Here is a 25,846-nt window from a genome sequence, read left to right on the forward strand (position 1 = left end):
TGACAGCTTGAGTATATTTTTATTATCACACAAAATGGATACAGTGTTTTGCGTATTTACAACAATGATATTTCATACATTTTGTTTTCTTTTGTGCCCAGACCATTGATTTTGGCACGTTGTAGTCAATAACTTATTAATGTCTTCTTAAAAACATGACCTGTAACTTTCTCCCCTTTTTTCAGCAAGTGATGAGGTGAAGTTTGCTTCCATGGTTGTCTTGTAAACACACTTATCGTACACTGGTTACATTATTTGCTAAGAGATTCACAGATGGAAATAAAAAGTGCTCAGCTACTTCACCTGTTCAGTTATGAGGCTGTAGATACATCACTCCTAATGGTTATTTAACAAGCAATGCCACAATGGTGATAAGTTTAATATTTTTACACAAAACTAGCAATTCCTACGCGCATAGCCCTAATCTAGCTACAGTGGTTTCTCTATAGAAATTATCCACATTACGCGAGCATTTAAAGACAAGAAGCGCAGATGAAAGTCACATTTTCCAAAAGCAGAATCGAGTAAATAGTCTTGACATGATGTTGCTTGTCTTCATGGTGCTTTCTGACAGGTCTCCCCTCTCACTCCATGCCTTTTTTGCCGTGCGCCCTCGGTGCGTCATGGTTACTGTTTGTCAACACGTTTCGCGCTCTGTCAACTCATTTACAAACACTCCAAAAAACACTATCCTCTGTGTATCAGACCTCTCAGTTTGTTCCTGAACTCCTTCCTCATGAGGCAGTAAATAATCGGGTTCAGGCAGCTGTTGGTGTGCGCCAGACATACGGTCAGTGGGAACACATATGTGTGAACTATGTAGTACGCTTTGTCCCAGTTTGCAACGTTCAGTTTGACCAGCACACTCCACAAGGTGATGGCGTGGTTTGGCATCCAGCACAGGAAGAAGGACAACACGACGATGGTGATAGATTTGGTAACTTGGGATCTCCGTTTGGGGTTGCTTGTTTTCATACTCCGAATGCGGATGAAACGCAGCAGCATGATGTAGCTGATGGACACGATGGACATTGGCAATACAAAACCTACAAGTATTTTCTGTATGTGATAAACTGCTAACCAGTACTGTCCACCGGGAAACCTCAACAAACACAGTTTTTCTCCGGTTACGTTGCTCACAGTTGAGAAAATCGATGTCGGCGCAGTCGCCAGAGTGGCCAGGGTCCAAATAATTGCGCAGATCCATTTGGTGGAACAGGACTTCTGCACGTTTCTGTTCTTCAGAGCAGAGGCGACTGAGCAGTAGCGGGTCACACTCATGGCAGTGAGAAAAAAGACGCTGGCGTACATGTTCATCACGGTGACCGAGAGGATGATTTTGCACATGGCGTCTCCAAACGGCCAGCTGAAGTCCAGCACGGTGTCCACGGCCCAGAAAGGCAGAGTGAGCACGAACTGCAGGTCTGTCACTGCCAAGTTGAGCACGAAGAAGTTCACCCTGGACTTCTTCCTCTCTTGTTTGACCCTGATGAAGAAGATGACCAGCAGGTTGCCCATCAGACCCGAAGCGCAGACTCCAGAATAAACAAGGCAGATGAGGAATCTCAGAATCGGGCTCCCGTCAGCTGTCACGTCAATGTCCTCCAAGTTGCTGAAACAGTCCATCTCCGTCAGTGACTTGTTCAAACAAACGCTCTCATTTTCTTCATTCATAATGTCAGCAGCTCACAAACTTCTATATTTAAGCGAGATAAAAACATTTACGTCCAAACAGAGCTGGATCTTGGAGTGCCACTTCAGTGATAAGTACATGATGCCATCCCGACTCCTCCGTTTGTATCCACCCCACCCTCCTGTCTTGTCATTTCCCCTCCTCTCTTCTCCAAAACGCACAATCATCCAACACCACTGCTCCCAGCTCTGGCAGTATGAAAGGAATGGTGGGGTTGAGGTGTTTATTGGCCAAAATTAGGTTTGATGCGCCCATCAGTCTTGTGCGTAACGGAGGCTCCTCGGCGCGTGAGGCTTCACCATCACTTTTAATCCCAAAATAAACATCTAATTAATAATTACAGATGTTAAGTTTAAGTATACCTTGTGTCACAGCCAGGAAGGCACCGGCTGGAACTGACAAAGCGTGCGTAATTGGTTTTGTACCATCACAGCAAGGGAAAAGTTGATCCAAACGACTCACTGCTGCCACCCAGTGTTCAGTTCTAAGTGTAACAGGCTGGTAAAATGTCAGGAAAGCAACATGTTCCTCCAAAGGAGATAACCCCCCATCTTTTAAAATAAGGGAAAACACACAGAGAAATAACAGAATGCATTTTATTACATCTAAACTTTTCTACATAAACAGGTAACATTCAACAAGTAAACAATTTCTTCCAATGCAGGTAATAAATATTTTTTTCACTTAGTATATTTGTACAAACTGACGAGGGTCTACTGTACATTGTCTTCTCCTCGCCCTCCTTGAAAAGCCTTTTTATGATTTTTCTCGGATTGGAGCCGTGAAACAGAACCTGTGAATGTTTTAAGGCAGTGAGTGCAGATGTCGACTCGAGTCTGACTTTGAGATTATTTCACTTGTGTAAGACTCTTTATTGGCCACAGTCCTTTTTTAATTATAATAGTACAGCTTTCATTTTCTAAAAAATATATAAATTAATTTATTCTCTCGCTCTGAATTGACACACAAAAAGCATACAAACAGACATCAAACACCCATGTTTGGATCTGAAATTTCAGTTTTCGGGTTTCCATACAGACATAATATACACATTGTTGACTTTTCCCTTTTATCTAAGGTGAGAAATCATGACAACCAAAGAGTTGAGCTGCTTTGTCAAGGTTGCCTGTGGAGATTTTCAAAACACCGTTAAGAGTAACTACTGATAATAGTGGCCATATTCCATTCACTGTATTTTGTGCAGACGCTGGTTTTGGCCCAGTTTCCTCACACACTTCGAACCAGCAAACATATAAACTGCTGCAAAAATGCTGTATATATACTACACACGTGTTCACACCTGTGTGTGACTGAAGTTGGAGAGGGATCGAGATGGAAACAGCCCTGTGCTTATCCATCCCTGCATGCAATCAGACATTTTAGACCCCCAGTATGTAGAGCACTTTAACAGAAACACATTCAACACGGTCTGCTCTCTCACTTCATGTGCGCATTCGCAATCTGCTGCACCGTCTCATGACAAGCGTGACGAAATAAGTAGTTCAAATAAATTAAATCGTGATCAAAGGCATTCGTTAACTGTGACCACCTTATCAAGTACCCAAACACTGGTGATTAATATTCAAATTAACATGATGGAAACTAAAAGGATCAACATCTTCATTAGTATAGGAAGTCAGGGTAACACTGTAATAAAGGTACAAACACACATGCTTAAGTACTAAATAACTAATGCACAAGTCATGATGATTTAACGCAGGATGTATTATGAATTCCCACTGCTCACTATTAAGAAATTATCAAGTCACTGTGAGCTCTTTTGTGATTAGTTAACACTTTATGGATCATCAGTTAATGAATGTTACTTAAAAGTTACTTACAGTATCATCGCTGTTCTGTGAAAACCATGCATCTCCAAAATGTCTACTTTTCATGAGCTAAGAAAAACACCCTTGTTTTCTGCTCTGTGACCATACATTTTTAGCTAATCCAAAGTTTTTTTTAAAAGGTTTATTTAGCTCAAGAAGTTCGAGATTTTTCTCAACCCATAAAGGTCTCAGGAAAATTCAAAATTCCCAAATTTGGATACATGGTTTTCTTTGGACAGGGATAATAGAAAAGGCCATTTCAGATGCATGCATTTGATCAGCTTCTCTGAAAGCACAACCGTAACTCTTCTAACAGAAATATCAAGCTGTTTTTATCAAACTCATAGTCAGATGCAAACATCTGCATGTTGCTGCATGACCCTTTGTTTATGTCACATTTACAAGCTAGCAAGTGAGTCTTTTTTTCATTTTGTTTATATATTTTTGTTGCTGAAAGAAGTTGAGTGTAGCAGGGAAGAGAATGGTGCACTAAAACCAACAGACATCCAGCAGGTGCCAGTTGGCCAAACAGGCTGTGAATGGACACACATTACCCATACGTCAACAGTTTACATTGTAATGAAGTGAGAATGAACAAGAGGCTGCACTTGGGCACAAATGCTAACATCAGGATGCTAACATGCAGATGTTAAGCAGATATAATGGTTACAGTGTTCACCTTCTTAGTTTAGCATGTTAGCATGCTAACATTTTCTTATCAGCCTAAAAACAAAGTACAGCTGAGGCTGATGGGAATGTGATTAGTTTTGCAGGTTTTTAGCCATAAAGTATTGGACAAACTTTGACCTCATGGTGGCACTAGAGGAAAAGTCAAAGGATCACAAAAGTCAGTAGGATTCATCCTCTGGAGACTATGAATGTCTGTATAAAATTTCATGGCAATCCATCTAATAGTTGTTGAGACGAAGAGAGAAGTGGTGGACCAACTGACCGACCAACATTGCCATCCCTAGACACACTATGCTAGCATGACTAAAAGCCATATTGAGTCAGGAATCTGATTGTGATTTGCCAACTTTACTAGAGGTTGTTTCTGTTGACTGTAGGGTCATACAGCAACACATCAATGTCTGCCTCTTACTACCAGTTTGATAAAAACAGCTTCATACTTCGATAAGAATCAGTACTGCCCTTTTTCTATGGATTACAGCTAATTTTGTGTAAAATAATATTTGCCATTAAGCGTTTATTAATCACATAAACTCATAGTGACTTGATGATGTGTTAATGGTGAACAATAGGAGTTCACAATACATCCTGAATCATGCACGTATTAATTAAGCATGTGTTTTGTGCCCTTATTCTAAAATGTTAACATGTCGGTGCCCAAGAAAATACACACAGGTATTTCCATGACAAATAACTACATGGTACCTTTTTGAGAAATCACGATGCTGGCAAAGAATAATAAAATGCATATTAAATAAAATCATATCCCAAGTGACAGTGACTCTCACACTCACCCATGGAAATCAGACAATTTGTAAAAAATATAATATATAGAAATAAGAATACAAAATAAATAAAATACTGAACACAGGAAATACACAAGACTTGTTCCGGCAAATGACTGAGTCAGTTTGAAAGCCGGGGTTGGTTCCCATGAGAAGAACAGGAAATAAAGTTAAAGATGCCAAGAGAGAGCACGGGTGGCAAGGAGGGGTGGGGGTCATTTTGGGTTGTCTAAGCCTCCCAGTTAGTTGCTGAAGGACAGGATAGGGGATGTCAGGTGATGGGGGTTGCTGTCAGAAGTGATTATCTCATTGAGATGGAAATAATTAAGCTCTGAATTGAGCTGCCTGTCTCGGACGTCTGGAAGTGGAACATCGAGGAGAGGCTGATAAGAGGAGACTCTGGGAAGGTTTCAAGGACACACAGGCTGGAGGAGGGGTGGGCTGACTGGGCAGGAGGGGCACTAGATCTACTGTATGTCACAGGTAATGTGACCAGAAATGGAGGCAAAGACTAAAAGCGTGTTCACTCTTAAAATTGTACAATACATTCATGAGCAAACTCTGTTTTTTTTAGACAACATTGGGGCATCCTGAAGCCTCCATCTCAGTTTGACACTTCCACATTGTACGCAGACTAGTTTGTAGGGTTTTTAAGTTACAGCCAGGTCATGTATTTTTAAACCAGCTGGCTTTGTGCCCAGTTTAAGTTGGCATGTTGAGATATCCCTCGTTCACTGTGGCACTAAACTGTCTGCTTACACTGCTTTTCTACAATCAGTTTCTCAATGATAACTCCCTAGATAAAAACCTTCGACAGAGATGGGACAGAGGTTGTGGGTGACCATTTAAGACATTCTTATGAGTTTGAAAACTCAATCCCAAACACGCTGTGAAGCATGCATACAAACAGGCACTAGTTTAAGCTTGGTCACGTCATGGATGCCTGAAACTGCTACAACAGCTTGACTTTCATTGTAATTACTTTTTAAAAGTCAAGCATAAAACGATGAAACTGAGAAGACAAAAGTTTGAGTGTCTAAATAACCAACAGCTGAAACCGAGGAAGTGAACACTTGACTGAAACACAGTGGCACACAGATTCAACTGCACTCTGATTATTGTGATAATTTTCATAGGTACCATATCTTATTTTTGGCATTGTGCAAAAAAAGACAAACTCTTCCAGCTCAAAACTCTAAATTGGCAAGTATAAATAGTCTAAAGTCTCCATTTCTAAATGTATCCCGGCAGAGTCTTTGTAAGGAGTTGGAAATCAAGGAGTGAAAATAAAAAAACAGAAATGGCTAATTTCCACCTACACACTCCCCACAGTATTAACCTGAAGGTCAAAGGGAATGCACACACATGTATATATATATATATATATATATATATATATATATATATATATATATATATATATATATATATATATATATATATATATATATATATATATATATATTTATAACTGTTCAAATATCATACATAACTTAACAAGCATAATAAAATTATTAGTACATGAATAAACTGTAAATTCAGTGTCTGAAAAGTTCTTGTCATTGGATAGAGAAATAAAACACCATGAATTTAAAAATGAGCTCGAGCAAGAGAGAAAGATAAAAAGGGAGAGAACTTTATACTGAAGAAATGCAAATGGTAAATTTAAGCAGGATAGAGCTAAAAGAGAAGAAAAAGATAACCACATGGCAACAGGCATATGTATAAGCTTTTGTGAAAAAAAAAACCCAACCTCATTCCTCCACTTAAAAACAGCAATTGAAGCAGCTCACTAGACTGAAACTGTCCCGATTTAACATACAAAAGTAAAAGAGGAAAATATATTTTGTTCTCTGTACACGGTGCCACTCCTCGTTTTTATAAAAAAGAGCCTTCCTCCTTTGTGTTTTTGCTCAGGTAGCGTCTTTGCTCTTTGTGCCGGGGTGGTACCTGTATAGAAGTAATGTGGGTTCTCATGCTGTACAGGTTTCTGATCTGAAGTCAGTATACCAACACAATGTCCACAGCTGACCTTTAAGTGATGACTCAGTACTGTTCTCAGGTCAGTGTCGTGAAGGGAACCCTCAGGCCCGTTACCCACTCATAATATTAGTGCTCTTCTTGAGGCAGTCTTGTCATTGCGACTCCACAAACGTTCTAAGTTTAATGACTTGGGCCAGTCTAGTTTCTGGATCAAGACTTTACCCTGCAGTCAAAAGTTTGCCATTGGGTTTGTTACTGGATCGTAGCTGGACCCAAAGTGTAGTCTTGACTCTCCTTGAGTCAGTCCAATGATATAACGTCAGGTATCCCTCCGTAAATAGCTGCCACTGCTGCTTCAGTGCTGCTCCGGCTGGCCACCACCCCAGGGTGTGTGTGTGAGGAGTGTGAGCCCGAGTGTGAAGACGAGTGTGTGGAGTGAGTGTCACGGAGGCTGCTGGATGAGACCAGGCTGCTGGTGCTGCCCGAGTTGCTCGCCCCGTTGGTCGGCACGGTCAGCGAAGTGGCTGAGGAGGCTCCTGATTGGTCGAGGAACAGCTGGGAGGAGGAGGAGGTGCTGTAGGGCAGGAAGCGGTTGAGAAGCAGCTCGTGGTCGTCTGAGGTTGAAGCGGCGGCTGCTGCTGCCATCACCATGTTGTAATGCTGAACCAAGGGAGAAACAAGAGAGGAGGAAGTGTTAGTCAGGTGTGAGCTCACATTTAGAGGCTGCTAAAGCTACTAGTTGCTGTATTCACAAAACATCTTAACACTAAAAGTAGCTCCTGACTGGCTGAGTTAGGAGAAACTCCTGAAATCAAGGGGCGTGTCAGTTCTTAGGCTACATCCTCAATAACACATTTTCGTTTTAAAATGCATAACTTTTGCTACGTTTACCCCTAGCGTCCACATTACTCTGATGTTTTTGAACCACTAAAACAGAGACCTTTGAAAATGCTGCTGACTCCGTTTTAGTTTGAAAACTCCAGGATTTTGTTTTAGCCTGGACTGGCGGAAATGGTCACAAAATGATGACGCAGACACCCACGTTCACTTCCTGATTAGGTCTTATCGGTCACATTGCGTTGCTGACCTTGCAGTCACCTCGTCTGGTCTTACTTTTCACCCGTGCTGTTCTTCGTTTGTAGTATTTTCTGCAACTAAGCAACCAACCTTAGAGTAGATAATCTTCCTCCCTATTAACACCAGCACGTCCATGCCCACTATACGTGAATGGTCATGTGATATGCATTTTCAGGCGTGATTATTTCTGAAATGGTGCTAAAACGCTCGAGTGTATGGAGATCAGCATTAGTGTGGACGTAGCCTTAGTCTAAGAGTAATTCAAAAAGAACTTTAGCACTAAAAGTAGCTCCTACGTCTGGGAGAAGTTAAAGGTACTCTAGTGGACTTTTACATCAGTAAGGTGCTGCAGATAACGACTTGTAAATCCAAAAGCATATTATGATGGTGGCCGAGGTAACAAGAATTTACTCAGCTCACTAATAAACCGAAATAATCTATTACAGCAGGCTTGATGGTTTTCATGACTCTGCACTACTCTGAGAGACATTTTTCCAGTGTCCGAGTTATTCATCAAACCAAAAGTGTGCTATTGAGACAGTTTGACAGTTCATGAAGAGTACATTAAATACTCACCAAATGCAATAATTAGATAAATAAATCTGATCTCATTTACTAGGTAAAATGTATGCTATATGTAGAATTGCTCCATCAAAGATTTGTCTGGTCATCTGGAAATAATTATCAGTGTCAACATGAGGATGGTTTCTAACAAGTCAGTAATTTACTTTGCTACACATTTGTTAAAAGTTTTTAAATATATTGTTAATGTTAATCGATCTAATTGTGCTCCTGTGTGTTGAGAAATATTTTAGTTGACATTCACTGACACAGACAGCTCATCAGTCAACCAATCACTGTGGACATAGTAAATTCATGTATGAAAATTGATGTCACCCATAGCAATGGGGTCAAACGGCCTTTTCTCTTACCTCAGGAGTTCTCTCAGAAAAAGTTGCTCTCTTTGTGAACTAAGAGGAAACTCTTAGCTAGGATCTTTTTAAAATGTTTTTGTTTGTTTACAATTTAATATCAAAGATAAGATACTTTGTGAAAACCGCCTCATTTTTCAACACTAGACTTAAGACTGAACATGAGGAAACCAGCAGCAGTCAAAGATCACAGTATAGGAGTATGTTAACATTTACCTTGAGATGAGCTATTTAAAGAGTCTATTTGCCCAAAATTACAAAAAAAATAAATTACAAACCTTAGTGGTATCCAGCTGTGCAGTTAGTTTTGGTTTTAATTGTCCAGGTTTTGAGATATCCGCCTCTGATTTTTGCGCTCTGCTCATGGCATAAAAAAAGAAATTTAAAAAGTTCAACAGCAGCATCTTTCCAGAAGCAATGTCAATGTTAATCCACAGAAAATGCTGCCTCCAGTCTTCATAGAGGCTATTTCTTAAGGAGAACGTAGTTCCGATGAAAATTGTTCGCAGTTCCACAGTGTGGACTCACCAGAGTAACAGGGGTATTGATTCTGGAAATGTAGTTGCTGTTGAATTTTTTATATGTATTTTTTCAATACTGTGTGAACGACATATGAAATTCCATTCACCCTCACTGTATTGGGGTGGCAGCAGAAATCTCAAAACTATCTGAACAGCTAGGTGTTGCAAAAATGTTTTTCTTTTTGTAATTTTGGGAGAACCAACCCTTTAAAATGCTAATTTCAAATAAAACAGAGCAAAATGAAAAATGAGGATATTAGAAATCAAGAGATGTCTGTATTTATGTAGACTGCCTTAGAGAATTCAACCCACCAGTAACTGTGGGGTGACAACCATCATTTGTCAAATGTCTCGCTCTCATGTCTCCCTAAATAGCCCATAGAGACAGAAACTGACAGAGAGGAGGACATTTAGTGCTTACCAGCAGGTTGCGTGTGGTTTTATGGGCAATTCCACCAAATATCAGGTTTCAAATTTTTTTTTTTCTTAAGTGTTTGACTCCGCATGCTTACTGACATTTGTTAGCAAGGAACACTAAATGCACAGCTTTTGCTTTGCTTTTTGGTAAGCACAAGTAGAATTAATGGTTGCATGTAGAGTCAGAGTCCTTGTACTATTTTAAAACGAACCAGGGTCACAGGCTTCCAGGATTTCACTGAAAACAAAAGTGCTTCAGCTGGTAAAATTCAGCTTCTCCACATAACGTGATGCACTGTTTTACGTACCTGATGATTGTCGCCTTGAAGAAAAGAGAAGAAGTTCAACTCTGGAAATCAAGTGCAGGCAGAGTCAATGGTGAATATCAACAAAAATCAATATCACAGATGCAACACATTTTTGTGTTTTAAAGTTAATAAAAGCCAGAGGCATATTATACTGCTGGAGGAGTCTAATGGTAATTGCAACCAGATACATTTTATAAAAAAAATAGCATTAGACCATTTATAGAAAACAATCTAGTTGTCATTCTAAGACTGCCTTTGACCTCTTGAGCTGGAGTGCATTAATAATTAGGGAAGACTTTTTCCACACTGTATGACTATACAGTATCACATTTTGTTTATCTGCTTGATCAGACTCTTTATGAAGCCACTGTAATGATTTTTCATGGCCACATAAGTACACTGAATAAAAATGTCATCATTTTATATATATAATTTCTCAGAAATTCTGCCTGACATAATAAATTGGGATCTTCAGTAGAATTTGAAATAAAGTTAGGAGAGTTTGAACAACACTTGGCCGCATACTATCAGCGCAAAGATGTAAAGATGGTTTTGTTTTGAGCAATGAACTTGCTCCCATGAATATTCCCAAATCATCTCAAGTCCGCATGTTTGCCATTACCTGAGAGGTCGTTGGGGGTGTGGTAGTAGGGTCTGTAGTCCTGGATAAGTGGGGGGACAGGGGGGATGTAGCTGGTGTCCACGGCTGGCATGCTGGGAGTGCGGCTCACAGGAGAGGCCTGGTGGTGCAGGTTCAACACTCTGAAGGCAGATACAGAGGAAGATGTTTAGAGATGAAGAGGTAAAGAGGCCCTTTAATTTATAATTAGGACCTTATTTCATGTCATATTTGTTGGGTAAGTCACAGTGCGTGCTGTCTCCTCCGCTGACCTCGAAACACAAACCTCTGAACAATTACAGTCACAGGGTTCATTAAAGTCAAATGAAGCAGCAACTGTTCCTACACAGATGCACATAATTAATTTTAATTTGACAGAAAATGCAGCTGCTTAAGTTTCAGAGAGCTGGGATTCAAGTCTTCAGTAGAGTTGTGAAGCAGGAGGACCGCTTGTTCTAGAAGTGTTTGTCTCCATTCTGTATTCCCATTTCTATCAACAACATCCTCAGTGGGACAAAGATATAATATTGTAACGATCATACAGGTTCATGTTAGAACCACCAGTTTCAATTATTTCAACTTTGTTTCTGAAAAGGACGACTTCAAATACTACAATATACATGAGCCTCAGCCAATGTTGCCACAGAGAAGAATCCAGTTTGTTGTTGTTGTGGCGCCTTAGTTGCTGAAGTCAACCAAAGTTGACCCCAAAATTAAACATGAATCAATTCAAGCTGCGGATTATAAAACCAGTTTTCTCAGCACAATGTTTAGTCTCCACCCACCGTCAGCGGAGCACGTGACAGAATTTAAAGGTCGGTGACTGGATGTTTCTTGCCGAAATGCACTTCAGGGGTTGTAGTTTACTGAAATGTTTCCATGAAATGTTTATGTACACAAGCTTGTACCTTCTACTCTTTATCAATGAACCAGATATTTTCTCACACAGTTGTTCATTTTTTGGACTGATGATTTAACCAAGAGCTCCAACTGTGAGTCACATAACATTGCACATGGTAAAACCTTTACTTCCTAAACCAGGGCTGCCCAAAATAGCTCCTCCCACTTTGAAACTGTTTAAAAAGGTATGTTTGTTAGCTGAAAGTTAACCAATCCTTTCTGATACTGAGAGGTTTGTCAAGCATTTAATTCTATCTTGACATGTAGAATTACGATTGGCTGAACTTTGATCCTCTGTTCATGATGCTTATGTGCAGAAAAACTAACAGATTTAGTGTTTTTCTTTTGGAAAGTCAGCCATTTCTAGACCTATACATCCAATTAAAATTTTCAAAAATGAGTTAATACACAAAGCTTTCTCAGTCAGCACTCTTGGCTACCTACTGTGAATGCTGTTGATGCAAAATAGTAAAAGATACTTGTGAGTTCAAGTGCAAAACTCATGAATCATTTAACATCTAGATACATAACTACCCATGTGAGCAGCTAAAATGAGCCTCATTTCCACATTTAATGAAATACAAACTGCGTGCGGAGATGAAATCACAGTGCTGAGATTGTGTCTGACCCTTTGTTGATGATGGGCGGCGAGGTCGGCGACATAGATGGACACGCTCTTTTGGGTGGAGGCGGCAGTGGCGGCGGTGAATCCTGTCCTTCGTCTTCTGAGGAGCTGTCCAGTGTCAAGTCGATCACCTCCACTTTCTTGCTATTACTGCTGTCGCTGCCACCGTGGCTGGACGAGGAGGAGCTCCGCTGATCTGAGCCCGCAGACGTCCGACATGAACCTGGAGAGCAGTGGTGACATATTAGTTTGTGTTTGTGTGTTCATGTTTAGGATTTTCTGAGACTGCAAAGTAAAAAACAAAGCACTGCTGCTGAATACTGCGAGCGTGCTAAAATGCACATACGATATACACATTTCCCCTGCTCTCATATGAGATACAGTATGTTTGTTACTATGGAGACAGGCAGTTTACTCAGTGGCATTATAATTGATGCCGTACCAAATTAAAACTGACAATGCATAAACAAAGAGGGGAGGGGATGTAAATGCACAGTCTCTCTCTTCTTACCACATCTCTTTAATCCTAATTTAATTACTTCCAGCCTTCATGTAGAAGCAGCCTTTCTGTTTCTAACCCCACCCTGTCCCCATTCATCCCTCATGACATGTCTCACCATCCAGGCCGTTGTTATAGGAAGCAGAGGAGACCTCCTGCACTTCCTTCTTAGACCTCATGGGGGCCCAGCTGCCATCCTCCTTGAACTGGATCTCATCACAGTCCATGCAGCTGTTGAGGATCTCCACAAAAAGCCTGAGAACAAACATACACATCATACACAAACCCATCCAAGAAAATGTACACAAACAGAAATTTTTTCAAAAAACGGCTAAGCAAAGCAGAAAAGACCCTGCACTAGAAATGGATTCTTAAAGACTAGAAATCTAAACAGTTTAACATCAACACTGTGTCTCTCCATGTAAAACCCTTCAGTGAGTTAAAGGAACACTCCATCAAAACATCTATCTTTTGACATTATATACGCCCCACATGTAGGTTTTAAAAGGTACAAGGTAGGTTTATGAACACTTTTAACACATTTTTTAAGTGACCCACCGTTTTTTCTGTGAATCCAAGCTGACTATACCTGCTGTCCTCCCCAAAGGAGCAAGCTACAAACTTTTCAGAGCTACCTTCAAGCCTACAGGACACTCATAAGATGGATTTTCGGTCCTTCAAAAGGCTACAAATGATGAAATTTAAACAAGCTGTACGAGTGTTTCTGTGAAGCTCTAGATTTTGAGATGAGTCTATACAAATCACAACGTATCAGTCACAGACACGGTCAGTATTTCCTTTCAAAGACAGTCATGAGTAACTGTGCAAGTAGTAATATTTTTTATATTTTTTTTGTTAAATCAGCGTAAAAAGATCAGGGAGTATAACAGCTGAGTTGGAAAAAAAAATCTTAACTCAAGGTCCACTTAATGCTGCTCAGCAGCTCAACTTTTACACTCAAGAGCTAATTTCACTGATTTGTTCCTCCATTTCTGGTTGGAAGACATGGATGCGCAACAAAGTTAAAGGGATAGTTTGATATTTTGGGAAATAACCTAATTTACTTTCTTGCCGAGAGTTAGATGAGAAGATTGAAACCACTCTCATGTCTGTGAATATGAAGCTACAGCCAGAAGCCGGTTAGCTTAGCTTAAAATAAAGACTGGAAACAAGGAAACAGCTAGCCTGGCTGTGTCTAAAGGTAACAAAATCCACCTACCAGCACCTCTAAAGCTCATTAACACATTACATATGTTTGTTTATTTGTTTTTATATTAAATGTTTGAACATTGTGTGCTCTATTTCCGAACAAGTCTTAGGATGGGTAGATGGGGGGTTGGGTGACTTACCCGTCAATGATGAGGTGTTCATAGGGGGCCTTCTTGTCACAGACAGGACAAACCCAGGTGGGCTTCTTCTCATTCATCTGGATGTAGAGTGTGGCGTCAAAGCACTGCAGGTGGGAGCATGTCAGCGCCCGGCATGGAATCATCAGCCGCATCTTCCCCAGCTGCACGATGTAGTCAGGGCATGAAGAGGACACACACAGCAGGGATGCATAGATGTCACAAACATACCAAACCCACATGGAAAAGGTGCATGATAGAGGTTGAGAAGACAATTTGACAGGTGGATCATGTACACAGCCCGAAGTCAAGGACATGTAGGCATGTTGAGACACATACAAAGAAAAAAAAAAGAAAAGAAAAGAATGGACAGACACGTCTCGGCATGACTGAATCTGTAAACACTGCCTTAAATTCACGAAGAGCAGGGAGCATGTTTACCGGGCAGAGCAGCGACACTCGAAGGCTGGTCGTGGCTATTTCACTGTCTGGGTCTGCTGTTAGCTTCTCTTTGACTGCAGAAAAGAAGTAAAACACACACACACACACACGAGTGAGTGAGAACCAAACAGCAGGACTTCTTACAAACGTGCTTAGTTTCTCATTTCAGACTGCGACTCCTTTACTACTTGTTTCAAACCAAAGTCACGAATGAAGCAGCATAATATATTTAAGAGCTCCTCATGTTGTGTGGGGCTCCTCTCCTCACCTGAATCTTCTTATATCACTTCCCATACAGTATAAAATATATATAGATATATAACATTTTGTGATTCATAATACAGTGCTTCCTCCTCTGAAATATTTTGGTCATCTGACTGGGTGAAAAAGAAAGAACAATGAAAGTGTGTCAAGCAACTCGAGTAGGGCTCCCTAGCTTACAGCAGAGTTTCAAACCTTGCTGCACACAAGATCACCAGAAAGTATTATTTATTTATGGAGCAAAAAATTGGAGCACCAATTTTGCTCTTCAATTTTGCTCATCAAACAGACAAGATATCACATTCAATTTCACTTAATTAAAAAAACAGAATGTAAAATCATGTTTCGTACATGTATATTGCACAACACTGTCCTTATAAAATCATATATTGACCTGCTAATATCTGTTTTGGGTTTATAAGGCCATAAACACAGTTTACACACATGAAGTTTTCTTCATAGTCAAAAAAGCTGGGATGAAACAGTACGATTTTTTGTCTCCCCAGTACCTCGACTCAGGGCATCTACTGATACTGATTCTGATCCAACACCAGTGCTCTCTTTCCCCCAAATTTAAAATCTGTATACATCACTGTGTGAAACTCATTGGGGTTATTTTTATGTAAGGTAACATGAAGCCAGAGATTGTTTTGGTGCTAAAAACAAAGTTTTGTGACTCAAACAAATGAAGTTATAGAGGAAACATTGAATTTTGTAATGAAATTGTATTTAATGTCGATCAGTCCTGTCTAGCCAATGCCCAATCTGCCTAATAAGGTCAATGATACTGATCCAGCATATCGGATCTCTAAAAAAAGAGGTTGACAGTCCTTACTGAGTGCTCTGGAGTGGTCTGGGTTTCTGATGCCTTTTGCCCGTAGTCTCTGTAACAGCACTGTGGATGACTGCTGCTTCACCAAGTACACTGCCATGGAGTAACTCTGTGGGCACACATGAATGCATACATTAATGTAAAAGTGTGCAAAGTGATACTTTAAAATCCCACATAGAGACATTTTTTGCTTACCAGAGCTCTGGGCCAGTTACAGAGAATGTCCTTGAACAGTGTTACTCGAGATAACTTCAGCAGGCAAGATACTTTCTAACGAACCTACTGCTCTGAGACAAATGTATGTTCAGCCATGTGTAAGGAAGAACCGAGGGAAGAAAGAACTTGTGCACAGTACGCTGCCATTTGAGGCAAGTATGTACTTCCGTTGTGAGATTTACTGGCCTCTACTGCCTGTCTGCAGAACAACGTCAAGCTCCACCCAACTCAATGTAAGTCGGCATTAAGATATTAGGCTATTTTAGTCAAATGAACATTTATTTGGTCTAAAATGTTTCTTCTAAAGGTGATTTTGTTAATAACTGTGCCATCAGCCTTCACTCAGCGTACATATGGGCTTTCCCTGAAGTTGTGGTTTTACCTTATGCTCATGTGTTAGATTTTTGGCTGTAAAAACTCAACACAGAGGTGGCCAGAAATCCCACTTCCTGGGCTTCAATCTGCTTCCTACAAACTCATGCATGTGATGCACACACACACACACACATACACAACCATTTAATCATACAAGTACTATAGGCAAGATTGCTCAATGCTGAATTTAAAGCTACTGTATATAATGGAAGTCTGCTTTTGAAGTCTACATTAATTTCAAACTAGACTGTTTTCTGTTCTGTCACACGTCTGTAGAGCAATTTTTTGCTGTGGTGGTGTTTGTGTGTCTGTCTCATCCATGTGAACACAATAACTCAAGAACATGTGATGATTATCAATAGACAGTAGCCGATCCAATCAGATTTTGCAGAAACTTGTTGCATAAATGCATATTAATCAGGATTTTCATGAACTCTCCAATAACGTCTTTAAGATAAAGAGTTCCTATTTATATTACCCATGTATTATATAAGGATGAGTGTGTGCAGACGTGTACATATAGATTAAGTAATATATTAATTAATGTCTAAGTGGCATACTTGAATAGATGAAAGAACATATCATGATAATGAGGGCTGCAAATAATCACTTGTACGATCAATTATTCTTTAAAAATGTGGTCTATAAAATGACAAAAAAGCCCAACATAAGTCACCAAGCCCATCTCCAAATGTATTTATTCTGTCCCCATAATAACCCATGACTATGCAAAAAAAACATAGACATATTTAGTTTAGAATGACAAGAAACAGTAAAAAGCAAGCAAATCTTTAGATTTGAGAAGCTTATATCAGCAAATGTTTAGTAATTTTAATTGATAAATTACTCTTATCAAAACTGTCATTGATTATCAGAACTGGCCGTTCAAGAGTCCCTTGTTCAAAACTATGACACTTTGGTCCTTACCCTTCCAATCTCAGCGGTCCACGACACCACAATGGTATTAGGGACTGTGGTGGACAATCTGACCAGTGAGGTAATGTTGATAGGCCGGCTGGGCCGCTTGGGCTCTACGCCGTTTTTGGTTGGAGGAAGATAACCCTAGATGACAGACATGAATGTTAGAAGGAAACAGACAAAATTAGCCTTTTTGTTGTGAATATTATGAAGTTAAATTCTAATACTCATCAAGAAAATGGGTTCAACACTAACATGAGGGACAAGGCAGAAAAGGAAAAAGTGAAAAGCCTGTCATTCTTTAGATGTGAGTGGCAGAACAAAGATGTTTTTACTGGTTGTTTATGCGGTTAATGCAGAGCTCCTCACCGGCAGGTTACACGGCTTCCCGTTGACTTTCACACACAGATTGGGTGGAAAATGGTCTTCCTGAGGACAGCTCGTCTCCGACAGGCAAAACCGCAACTGAACTTGAACTGAGAAGTCACATTTGGTCCCCGAGATGTCCCTTTGAGCACAGAAACAAATTTATCACCACACATCGGTAGAAACCATGTACATTTATAAATTATTCATAAACGATTCAGCGGTGTTCAACTTACATTGAGCTGCTGATCTGCTGGACTTGCTGTGGCGTTAATGCAAAAGCAAAACACGTCTCCTGAAATCGCTGGCTGTTGTCTGATGCTACAGAGAGAGGGAGAGAGAGGAAGGAGAGACATTTTCAATGACCGGGGAAAATTACATACAAGTTTTTAACAGTGTCAAATAAGACGGTGTAGTCCCTCATTCGTCCAGGAGTGTTCTATCGTAGAAAAGGACAGTGTCTACAGTTTCTACAACAGTGTCAAATGTTGGCCAATTATAAAAAAACAACAAAAAAATTCAGTGACCCCAGTGAGGAAGACCAAACCTCTGCAAATAAGGTATTAGCAGATACAGTAAAGTACAATAAAGCACTGTTTTAATGTATAGACAAGTATAAAACAAAGAAAAAAGACAAAGTAGTATGTGCACAGCAATGTATCAGTGGGTGTCTCCTGCATAAACAGCATATTTATGCATAAGGCACGATCACCCTATGTTTTAGCCCCAACCCTCTGGAATCCTCTTCCACAAACTATCAGATTTGCTGAATCTTTGGACTGCTTTAAGCGGCTTCTAAAAACCCACCTTTATAGGCAAGCCTTTTTACAGATCTACATCCCTGTCTTATGTTTTAGGTTGTTTCAATTTGGTTTTGTGCTGTGTTTTTGTATTGTAATATATCTTTATTTATCTATTCATTTTTATTTTCTTGTGTGTGTGTGTGTATGTGTGAAGCACATTGTAACTGTGTATTTTAAAAAGTGCTATACAAATAAAGCTTTACTTACTTATTTATATTGGGCAGACCTTGTAGGCATGAAATTAGCAAAAGCTAAAGAACACCTGGACGTCAAAACCAGACCACCTCACACAGAGGTGAAGAAGAAGAAAATGTATGTGTGTATGCTCTATTTATAGGCCCACTGAGAGGTGCTGGAAATAACTGGTGTTACTAACCCAGCCCCCATTAAAGAGACAGCAAGTTTGCAAAGGCAAAAAAAGTTTGTGTGTATATGTTAGAAGGAGGTTAGCATGAAACAAGGAGCTATGAGGGTTCAAACTGAACTGTGTTTTGTATTTGTACTTAAAGGAATTGCTCAACATTTTGGGAAATACGCTTATTCACTTTCTTTCCGAGAGTTAGGTGAAAAGATAGATACCACTCTCATGTCTGTGTTCAGTACGAAGCTAGGTGGGAGGCGATTAGCTTAGCTTAGCATAAAGACTGGAATCAAGGGGAAACAGCTAGCCTGGCTCTGTCCAAAGGTAATAAAATATGCTTACCAGCACTACTAAAAATCACTAATTAACATATTGTATCTTGTTTGTTTAAGTAGGTACAATGAAAATAAAGTTGAATACTGTAATAATCTGTCTTTTAATGTTGTTTTAAAATAAAAAAAGAAAGATTGCAACATTCAAAAGTTGTGTGTGTGTTTGTGAAGTTGTTGTAGTGCTAGCCTGCTACAAATTAGCCAAACAGCAGAAAGAAACAAAGCATGTTGACAGTTTGGAATCTGGTACGGACCTAAAGACAATCCAGATGGAAAAATGGTTTTACATATAACGTATATAAACGCAAACACACTTGCACACACAGTTTTCATTCAAGCCATGTCACTTTATTGCCAAATTTGTAACTATTTATAGCTTTCACTAACAATGATGTATGTAAAATACTGTTTATTTATTCCAACTCTGAGAGGCAGAACGGATGACAACTCAATTTCTGCAGGAAATTCAAATTTCAAAAGTGAAACCAACTAAAATCAAAGCAAAAGCTTTTTAGCATTTACCACAAAAGTATAAAAGTTAAAAGTATAAACCAACACAAAAATGACAACTACCAACATAAACCACCATGTTCTGAACAGACACATTACAAATGCTAACAAAAAGTAACATTTGCATTTTGGAACATAAAATAGCAAACTTAGCTAACTCCCAGCACTGCATGATGGGAAATGTGGGCCGTCACTACAATATTTTAGTATGAAGCCTCATTTTGATCCGCTCCTGTCTGCCGTTTGTGTTTTTTAAATCTTGCTAGGCTCTAAAATGCTGTGCATTGAGCTAGACATAAACACTGACAAAGACAAAGTGGTTTGCAGGTTTTTCACCATGAAGGAGAGGAGGAGTATGAAGTTTTAAAAAAGGACTGTGATATGTACAAAATTCGTTAACCTGTTCGGATTATTTTGTTCTATGGAGGATGGTGGAATACACAAATGGACTAACGTCAGCCTACACTAAGCTAGGCCTACAGCAGACTGAGCAGGTACAACAGCTGGTGAGTGAAAGATCCATAATTAGTCATTATTAACTTAAATTTTGGTTATGAAGAAATCCGTTGTTTAACTCCATGTTTACCGCACCTGTCTGTGTCACTGCCTGTGGTGTTGTAGACTGTCTATTTTATGTATGAATAGGCCTTTGTATAGTGTTGTAGACGCTAAAAGCGTATCTTTTTAGAGAGGCTGAGTGGAATGGTTATATTAAGCTTTGAGAATGAACGAGCAAAGAAGTTGAACCTAGTGCAGATTGTTGAGGACTTTGCTGTGCATAAAGCTCACAGAATGCCGTTCAGACAGGTGAGTACAATGACAACCGCTTGATAATTGTAACTCACTTTCCATATGAAAGCGTCAGCAGCCACTGCGTTGCCTAGCATCGTAGCTTTGTGTGTGCACGCTATAAGCGGTGTGTAAAAACTATTCAGTCTCTCCTTTGCTTTAAGATTAGAAAAGATAAGATAGAACTTAAATTATCCTGAGGGAAGTTGTTGTGTAGCAGTTGCAATACAAAGTTGGAAGAGTGAAGAGTTATGTATAATATGTGTGTTTGTGGCTGCACTGGCTGTAGAGTAGTAGTAGTTTATAATGTTTAGTGGCAAGTTGTTTAATTTCTGTTGCCTAAAGATGCTTGTTGCACTCTCCACGGTGTCCATAGACTTTTTATTTATTGTTGGTCATTTTTGTTGAATTGTTTTGTCCTCTTTTCAGGTTTTATATGGTATATATTTAAATAGCCCTTGTATAGTGTTGTAGGCCACCATGTCTATTCTATTTTATGTTTATGTTAAAGTTATTCCCAGGTAAGAAAGACATGGTACTGAGACAATGCACCTGGCTGTCTAAGGCTACATCCACACTACTACGTTTTCGTTTAAAAGCGGCGTTTAAAAACGAAAACGATCTCCATCAAGCGTTTCAGCTCAGTTTCAGAAGGATTGATCTTCTTCCATACTAACACGCCTAAATACTCATATCACACGACCATTCACATACACTGGGTATGTGCGTGCCAGAGTAAACAGGAACAGGTCAAAAATAATAAGGCAGGGAAACATGAATGCTCTTCACAAAATCCTCAAAAACATTATCAATAGCATTTTGTTTGTCTCTTTTCCATGATTGTATTTTCAAAGTTTTTTTTGTCTATTCTCCATATTTTCTACAACATAATTGGCGAATCTCAGTGAGAATCTTTTGGCCTGAAGGCTGTGTAAGTGAGGGGGAAGATGAGTTACAGAATTACCTATCATGAATCATGATTGTTGTTTTAATTACTTAAAATAATGTTGAACTGTCACTCACTGACAGTGAGTGACAGCTTACAAGATATGCAGAGAGTCTGTGTGCATGCATGATTATGCACTTAAACACACATGCGCACACACACTCAGCAGGATAAAGTACATAGAGATAATTTCTTTCCATGTAGGGTGGTGAGGGGGATGAAGTCTACAGCTCCTGTGGATGATTACTGGACCAATCACGTTCCTCCTCTCATCAGCCTTTCAAACAGCTATTTATTTTCCCAGTAATGACCCATCTTACAACCCACATGGTATATAATTTGAATGGAATGTATTTATTGTATATTTCTGGTCCTGCGTCTTTCGAGCGGCAGCCTGTGTACTGCAGAACAATATCATACGCACCAAGTGTGCTTTCGAACAACAGTCTTCCTCCTCTCTGGGCGCACAAGCTATAAATAGAAAGTGCTCTCTCTCACTCTGTCCTCTCTTGTTCTCTCTCTCACTTTCCCCCATCATCTCTCCATCACTCTATAAATCACTCTCTCTCTCTGGCAGTGGATTTGTTTCTGATGTTTCAATGTGTGTGGTTAGGAGAGATATGAGAAGGGCTGAAATGAGCTTTGATTGATGTCTTCCTCTCTCTCCCTCTCGCTCACACACACAAACTTACTTTTACCCCAACGCACACACAAACTCCCTGAGTGGCTTCTTTAACTCTAGTGATTTAAGATGCATACACAGTGTTTGACATCAACTTTAGGATGTTTTTATTTGTCTGACACACTGTGATACTAAAACTATGGCTAGACATCAGACCATGACAGATTTTTTTTATTCCATAGCGGAAGTCTGGAGTATTGAAAACTGTCAAGTACTGAAACCTGGCATCAAATGCTCAGATTCATACTTTTCTTTACCTATTCATGATCAGACAGGAACTGATTTAAATCGTAATTTTGTGAAAAAAACACTGTATTTCATTTAAGCAAAGTTCTTGTATGGCTGCTTATGTTAGACAACATTAAAGGAATAATTCGACAGTTTGGGAAATGCATATATAAGAAGGTCGATAACAGTCATATACTGTATTATATACACATATTTGTCAGTTAAATGTGAAGCAACCGCCAGCAGCCTGTTAGCTTAGCTTAGCTTAGCATAAAGACTGGATACAGGGGGAAACACTAGCCTGGCTCTCTCCAAAGGTATCAAAATCTGCACCTCTAAAGCTCATTGATTAACACTTCCACACATACACCAAAGTGTTAAAACGACATGTTGCGATTTTATAGGGGGGTTACGTGTCAGACTGTTTCTTAGGGAGTTGTTTCCCTAATCATAATTTACCAAGATTTTAAATATTAGAATAGGCTTGATTAGTTCAACCGATCACAATTATTATGTTCTAGGAAATGCTAAATTTACCTAACTAATATTTGGTTTTGCAAAGGTTAGGTGAATTAAAACAGGTTTAAAAAATCTTATTCCGATGCTCCTTGTTTTGTTTGTCTTTTTCCCTTCAATTTTAAAAGTGTTGCACAAATCAAAATATTTTTGCGTTTTACTTAACTATTTTTATTTAAACTATGATAATTTTATATTTCCTGCCTAATCTGAGTGATACGCTTTGCAGACTCCAGAGATCAAGAACATCAAAGTAAAATACAGATTCCTATTTTTTAAATCAGGGGTTACAAAGTATTCATCATGATATTTATGCAGGTTTTCTAAAAAAAAAAAAAAAAAAAAAAAAAAAAAAAAAAAAGCCTTGACCTGATAGAAGCTGTGGTCTTATCAAATATCAAACACGTATTTACGTGAAAATACAAATCAGGTGACGCAAATATGTGTGTGAATTGCATGTATGGCTTTCACTAGCTGAGAAATTAAGTCATTATAAAGAATTAAATTGACTGAATCACATCCAGAATGTAATTCCAATAAATTAAGTCTCTATTTAACTTCACTGAAAGAAGACACAAAATTAATGACGCTATGAGCAGAATTGTAATTACTGTTATTATGCATATTTCTGCCACTGCATGTAATCCTATTCCTGCTTAGTGGTTCTTATTAGAATATGTACATTAATAAATCACTGGGACATTAATTTTGAGATGCAAGCGTAATTACAATAAACAAATAAGAGCTTCTATCAGTGCAAATCTCCAACCATGCGTCATGAAGTAGCAAGAGTTTGTTCTGACTAAACATCATAGCTGATAAGATCTTGCTCTCTGGTTTAAGGTGCAGTCATCAGGGGAGAGGAGGACAGTTCAGGTGACTTTTTGTAAGGGTGTAAAGGGGATATTGCATAGCTTATGTAAAAACATCTTTCCAAGTTGTCTTGAAGAGAAAGGACATGCTTCTTTGCAGTTTGTGATGAAGCTTTAAAATCAAACTGACTGTTCTGCAACCATGTTTTAAACGTCAGTAATTATGTGAAAGTGTTATCATGGACCCAAGAGTGCACACAGAGAGAGTCCTGGAGCAGTGACGGTATGGCATGGAAACCTGCAGATTCTCTGTCCTTCATGGTTTGAGGCCCCTGCTGTACCGGCCACTATGCTGCATTTTACATTATTTTATAATGTGAAATGTATGTGTTGGAAAGACAGATGGTGGGAAGAGTGACAGATTGGAAAATGGCCTCCAATGGGTTGTTGTTTACAGTGAAGATGAAAGAAAACAAAGGGGGCCCAACACATACAGTCAGTTGCCTTCGTTAGATATCGTATATAAAACTATACTGAGTGTATTTCTAATATTTTGTCCACGGCAATTAGAGAAAATAATTGTCAGGTTACTCGGTAATGAAAATAATCACTATTTGCAGCCCTCGTTTGTAGTGCTGTTGATTTGTATTGGGTTATACTGGGAAGTGTTCCTAATATTTATTCTACCCTCATTGACAAAAATGGGGTGGACAAAAATATCAGAAACACCGGTCAGTATAATGCAATACAATTTAATAAAACCACAAACTACAGCATCTAAAATTATCATAAAGGTGAATAAACACCTTTAGCTGTTCTGACAAACACTGAACATCACAACCTTCATGAAGGTAGGATTTATTGCAGGACTGTTGCATTAGACTGCATTAGTTTTAACTAAACTGGCAACTGAGTGTACATTTGACGAAGTGAAACTGAGGCACATTTGCACATCTTTAAACATTTCACAAACTTAAGCAAAGTAAGAAAAGGCCTGATCACTGCAAGCATACTGTTTTGGAGCTGTATATCTTCTCAGTGAGCACAAGAGAAACGATGGGAACAAATACAAATAATGATACTCATGTGATGAATGAAGGCAACCGAAGACACATCTTCTCTACACTGTAAAAACCCTAAAGCACTTGTTACATTAAATTGAGATATTTCTACATTTTGTCCTCCTGCTAAACTGAAACCCAGCTGTACGTATTGTATTATAGTATTTCATAGTGAAAATATAGGGGGAAACTATAACCAAGCTTGCTTATGGCTACCAATCCCTACTAGTATGGAAAGTATGAATATTCTTACAATGCTGATTTGGACTCTATTGTAAGTAAAAATCTAAAAAAACTCTTGGTTCTGGGTTCTGGTTACTTCTGGTTTGAAAGGAAGATGTGTGAGCTAAGCTAGAGAGAATGTGCTCAGCTCTATAGCCTGTCTTCAGCACAACAAAGCCCAGCTGGAGTTTATTAACTTGTTAGTGGCTTTGCTACTTTTTCTCTGTTTGGTACACCGCAGGCACACACACACACACACACACAAATGCACAAACACTACATACAGCGACATTCACAGGCAGAACAAAGACAAAAATTATTTCAGCGTCACTCAAATTCAAAACTACAATGCTACAAGGATCCAAACAAAAGGTCAGATCTGAATGTTACGCCCACACTCATACACACACCCACTGACAGTTGAAAACTTTCCAAAAGTGTTACTTCCTCTCCCCCTAACAGCAGTGATTATCCTTTATTATCTGCATAAGGGTATTGCACAGTTTCATATTGACAGGACTCATTAAGGCATTCCAGCACGTTTACAGGACTGCTAAGGCTGGCATTACATTTTCTCAGTCTGGCAGCTGGCCCTGCTATTCCTATCAACGTATATACTGTAGCAGGCATTTCGCAGTGGCTTAAGAGCTTTGCTTCATGCAATATACACCATGCTCAAATCAGTATATCATGAGACTCACTAAGAGCAACGTTAACTGTCCGACAACGGTGGAAAGAACTGCGTTGTTTATGTTTTGAGATCAGCTAAAAGAGCGAAAAATGTTTAGAGTTACATTCGGGGTTTGGGTCTGTCTAATCAGGCAACTCGTGATGATAATGTTACACCAACTCAGGCTGAGGAGAAAATAAAGCTGGTTTTATATGCTCTGAGAGAGGGAAGCCATTTTGTGCAGCGTGTTTATGGTTCAGAGAAGCCAGGGCTCCTTTGTT

At 39.3% G+C, this 25,846-nt stretch overlaps 2 protein-coding genes across 4 annotated transcripts in view; both read right to left on the reverse strand.

Annotated features, from left to right (window-relative positions):
• On the reverse strand, positions 1-2,070 carry rxfp3.3a1 (relaxin family peptide receptor 3.3a1). Its single transcript, XM_044208192.1, has one exon. It carries the CDS (start codon positions 1,672-1,674, stop codon positions 688-690), a length of 987 nt encoding a protein of 328 aa, XP_044064127.1. The 5' UTR covers positions 1,675-2,070; the 3' UTR covers positions 1-687.
• Positions 2,071-2,275: 205 nt separating this feature from the next.
• LOC122882059 (E3 SUMO-protein ligase PIAS1-like) overlaps positions 2,276-25,846 on the reverse strand; it is a 60,135-nt gene continuing 36,564 nt past the window's right edge. For 2 of the 3 annotated variants that reach the window (XM_044209470.1, XM_044210275.1), the window contains exons 3-13: positions 17,870-17,954; positions 17,637-17,775; positions 17,277-17,411; positions 15,762-15,867; positions 14,666-14,739; positions 14,228-14,388; positions 12,997-13,133; positions 12,383-12,602; positions 10,858-10,997; positions 10,236-10,276; positions 2,276-7,640 (exon numbers count right to left, since the gene is read on the reverse strand). In XM_044209470.1, coding sequence (XP_044065405.1) covers positions 7,281-7,640; positions 10,236-10,276; positions 10,858-10,997; positions 12,383-12,602; positions 12,997-13,133; positions 14,228-14,388; positions 14,666-14,739; positions 15,762-15,867; positions 17,277-17,411; positions 17,637-17,775; positions 17,870-17,954 — 1,598 coding nt within the window. In that variant the 3' untranslated portion in view covers positions 2,276-7,280. Of the gene's footprint in view, positions 7,641-9,267; positions 9,347-10,235; positions 10,277-10,857; positions 10,998-12,382; positions 12,603-12,996; positions 13,134-14,227; positions 14,389-14,665; positions 14,740-15,761; positions 15,868-17,276; positions 17,412-17,636; positions 17,776-17,869; positions 17,955-25,846 lie in introns of all 3 variants that reach the window. The other variant, XM_044211087.1, reaches the window with a different exon arrangement.

Source organism: Siniperca chuatsi, linkage group LG1, assembly GCF_020085105.1.
Source record: "Siniperca chuatsi isolate FFG_IHB_CAS linkage group LG1, ASM2008510v1, whole genome shotgun sequence".
NCBI classification, from domain to species: Eukaryota; Metazoa; Chordata; class Actinopteri; order Centrarchiformes; family Sinipercidae; genus Siniperca; species Siniperca chuatsi.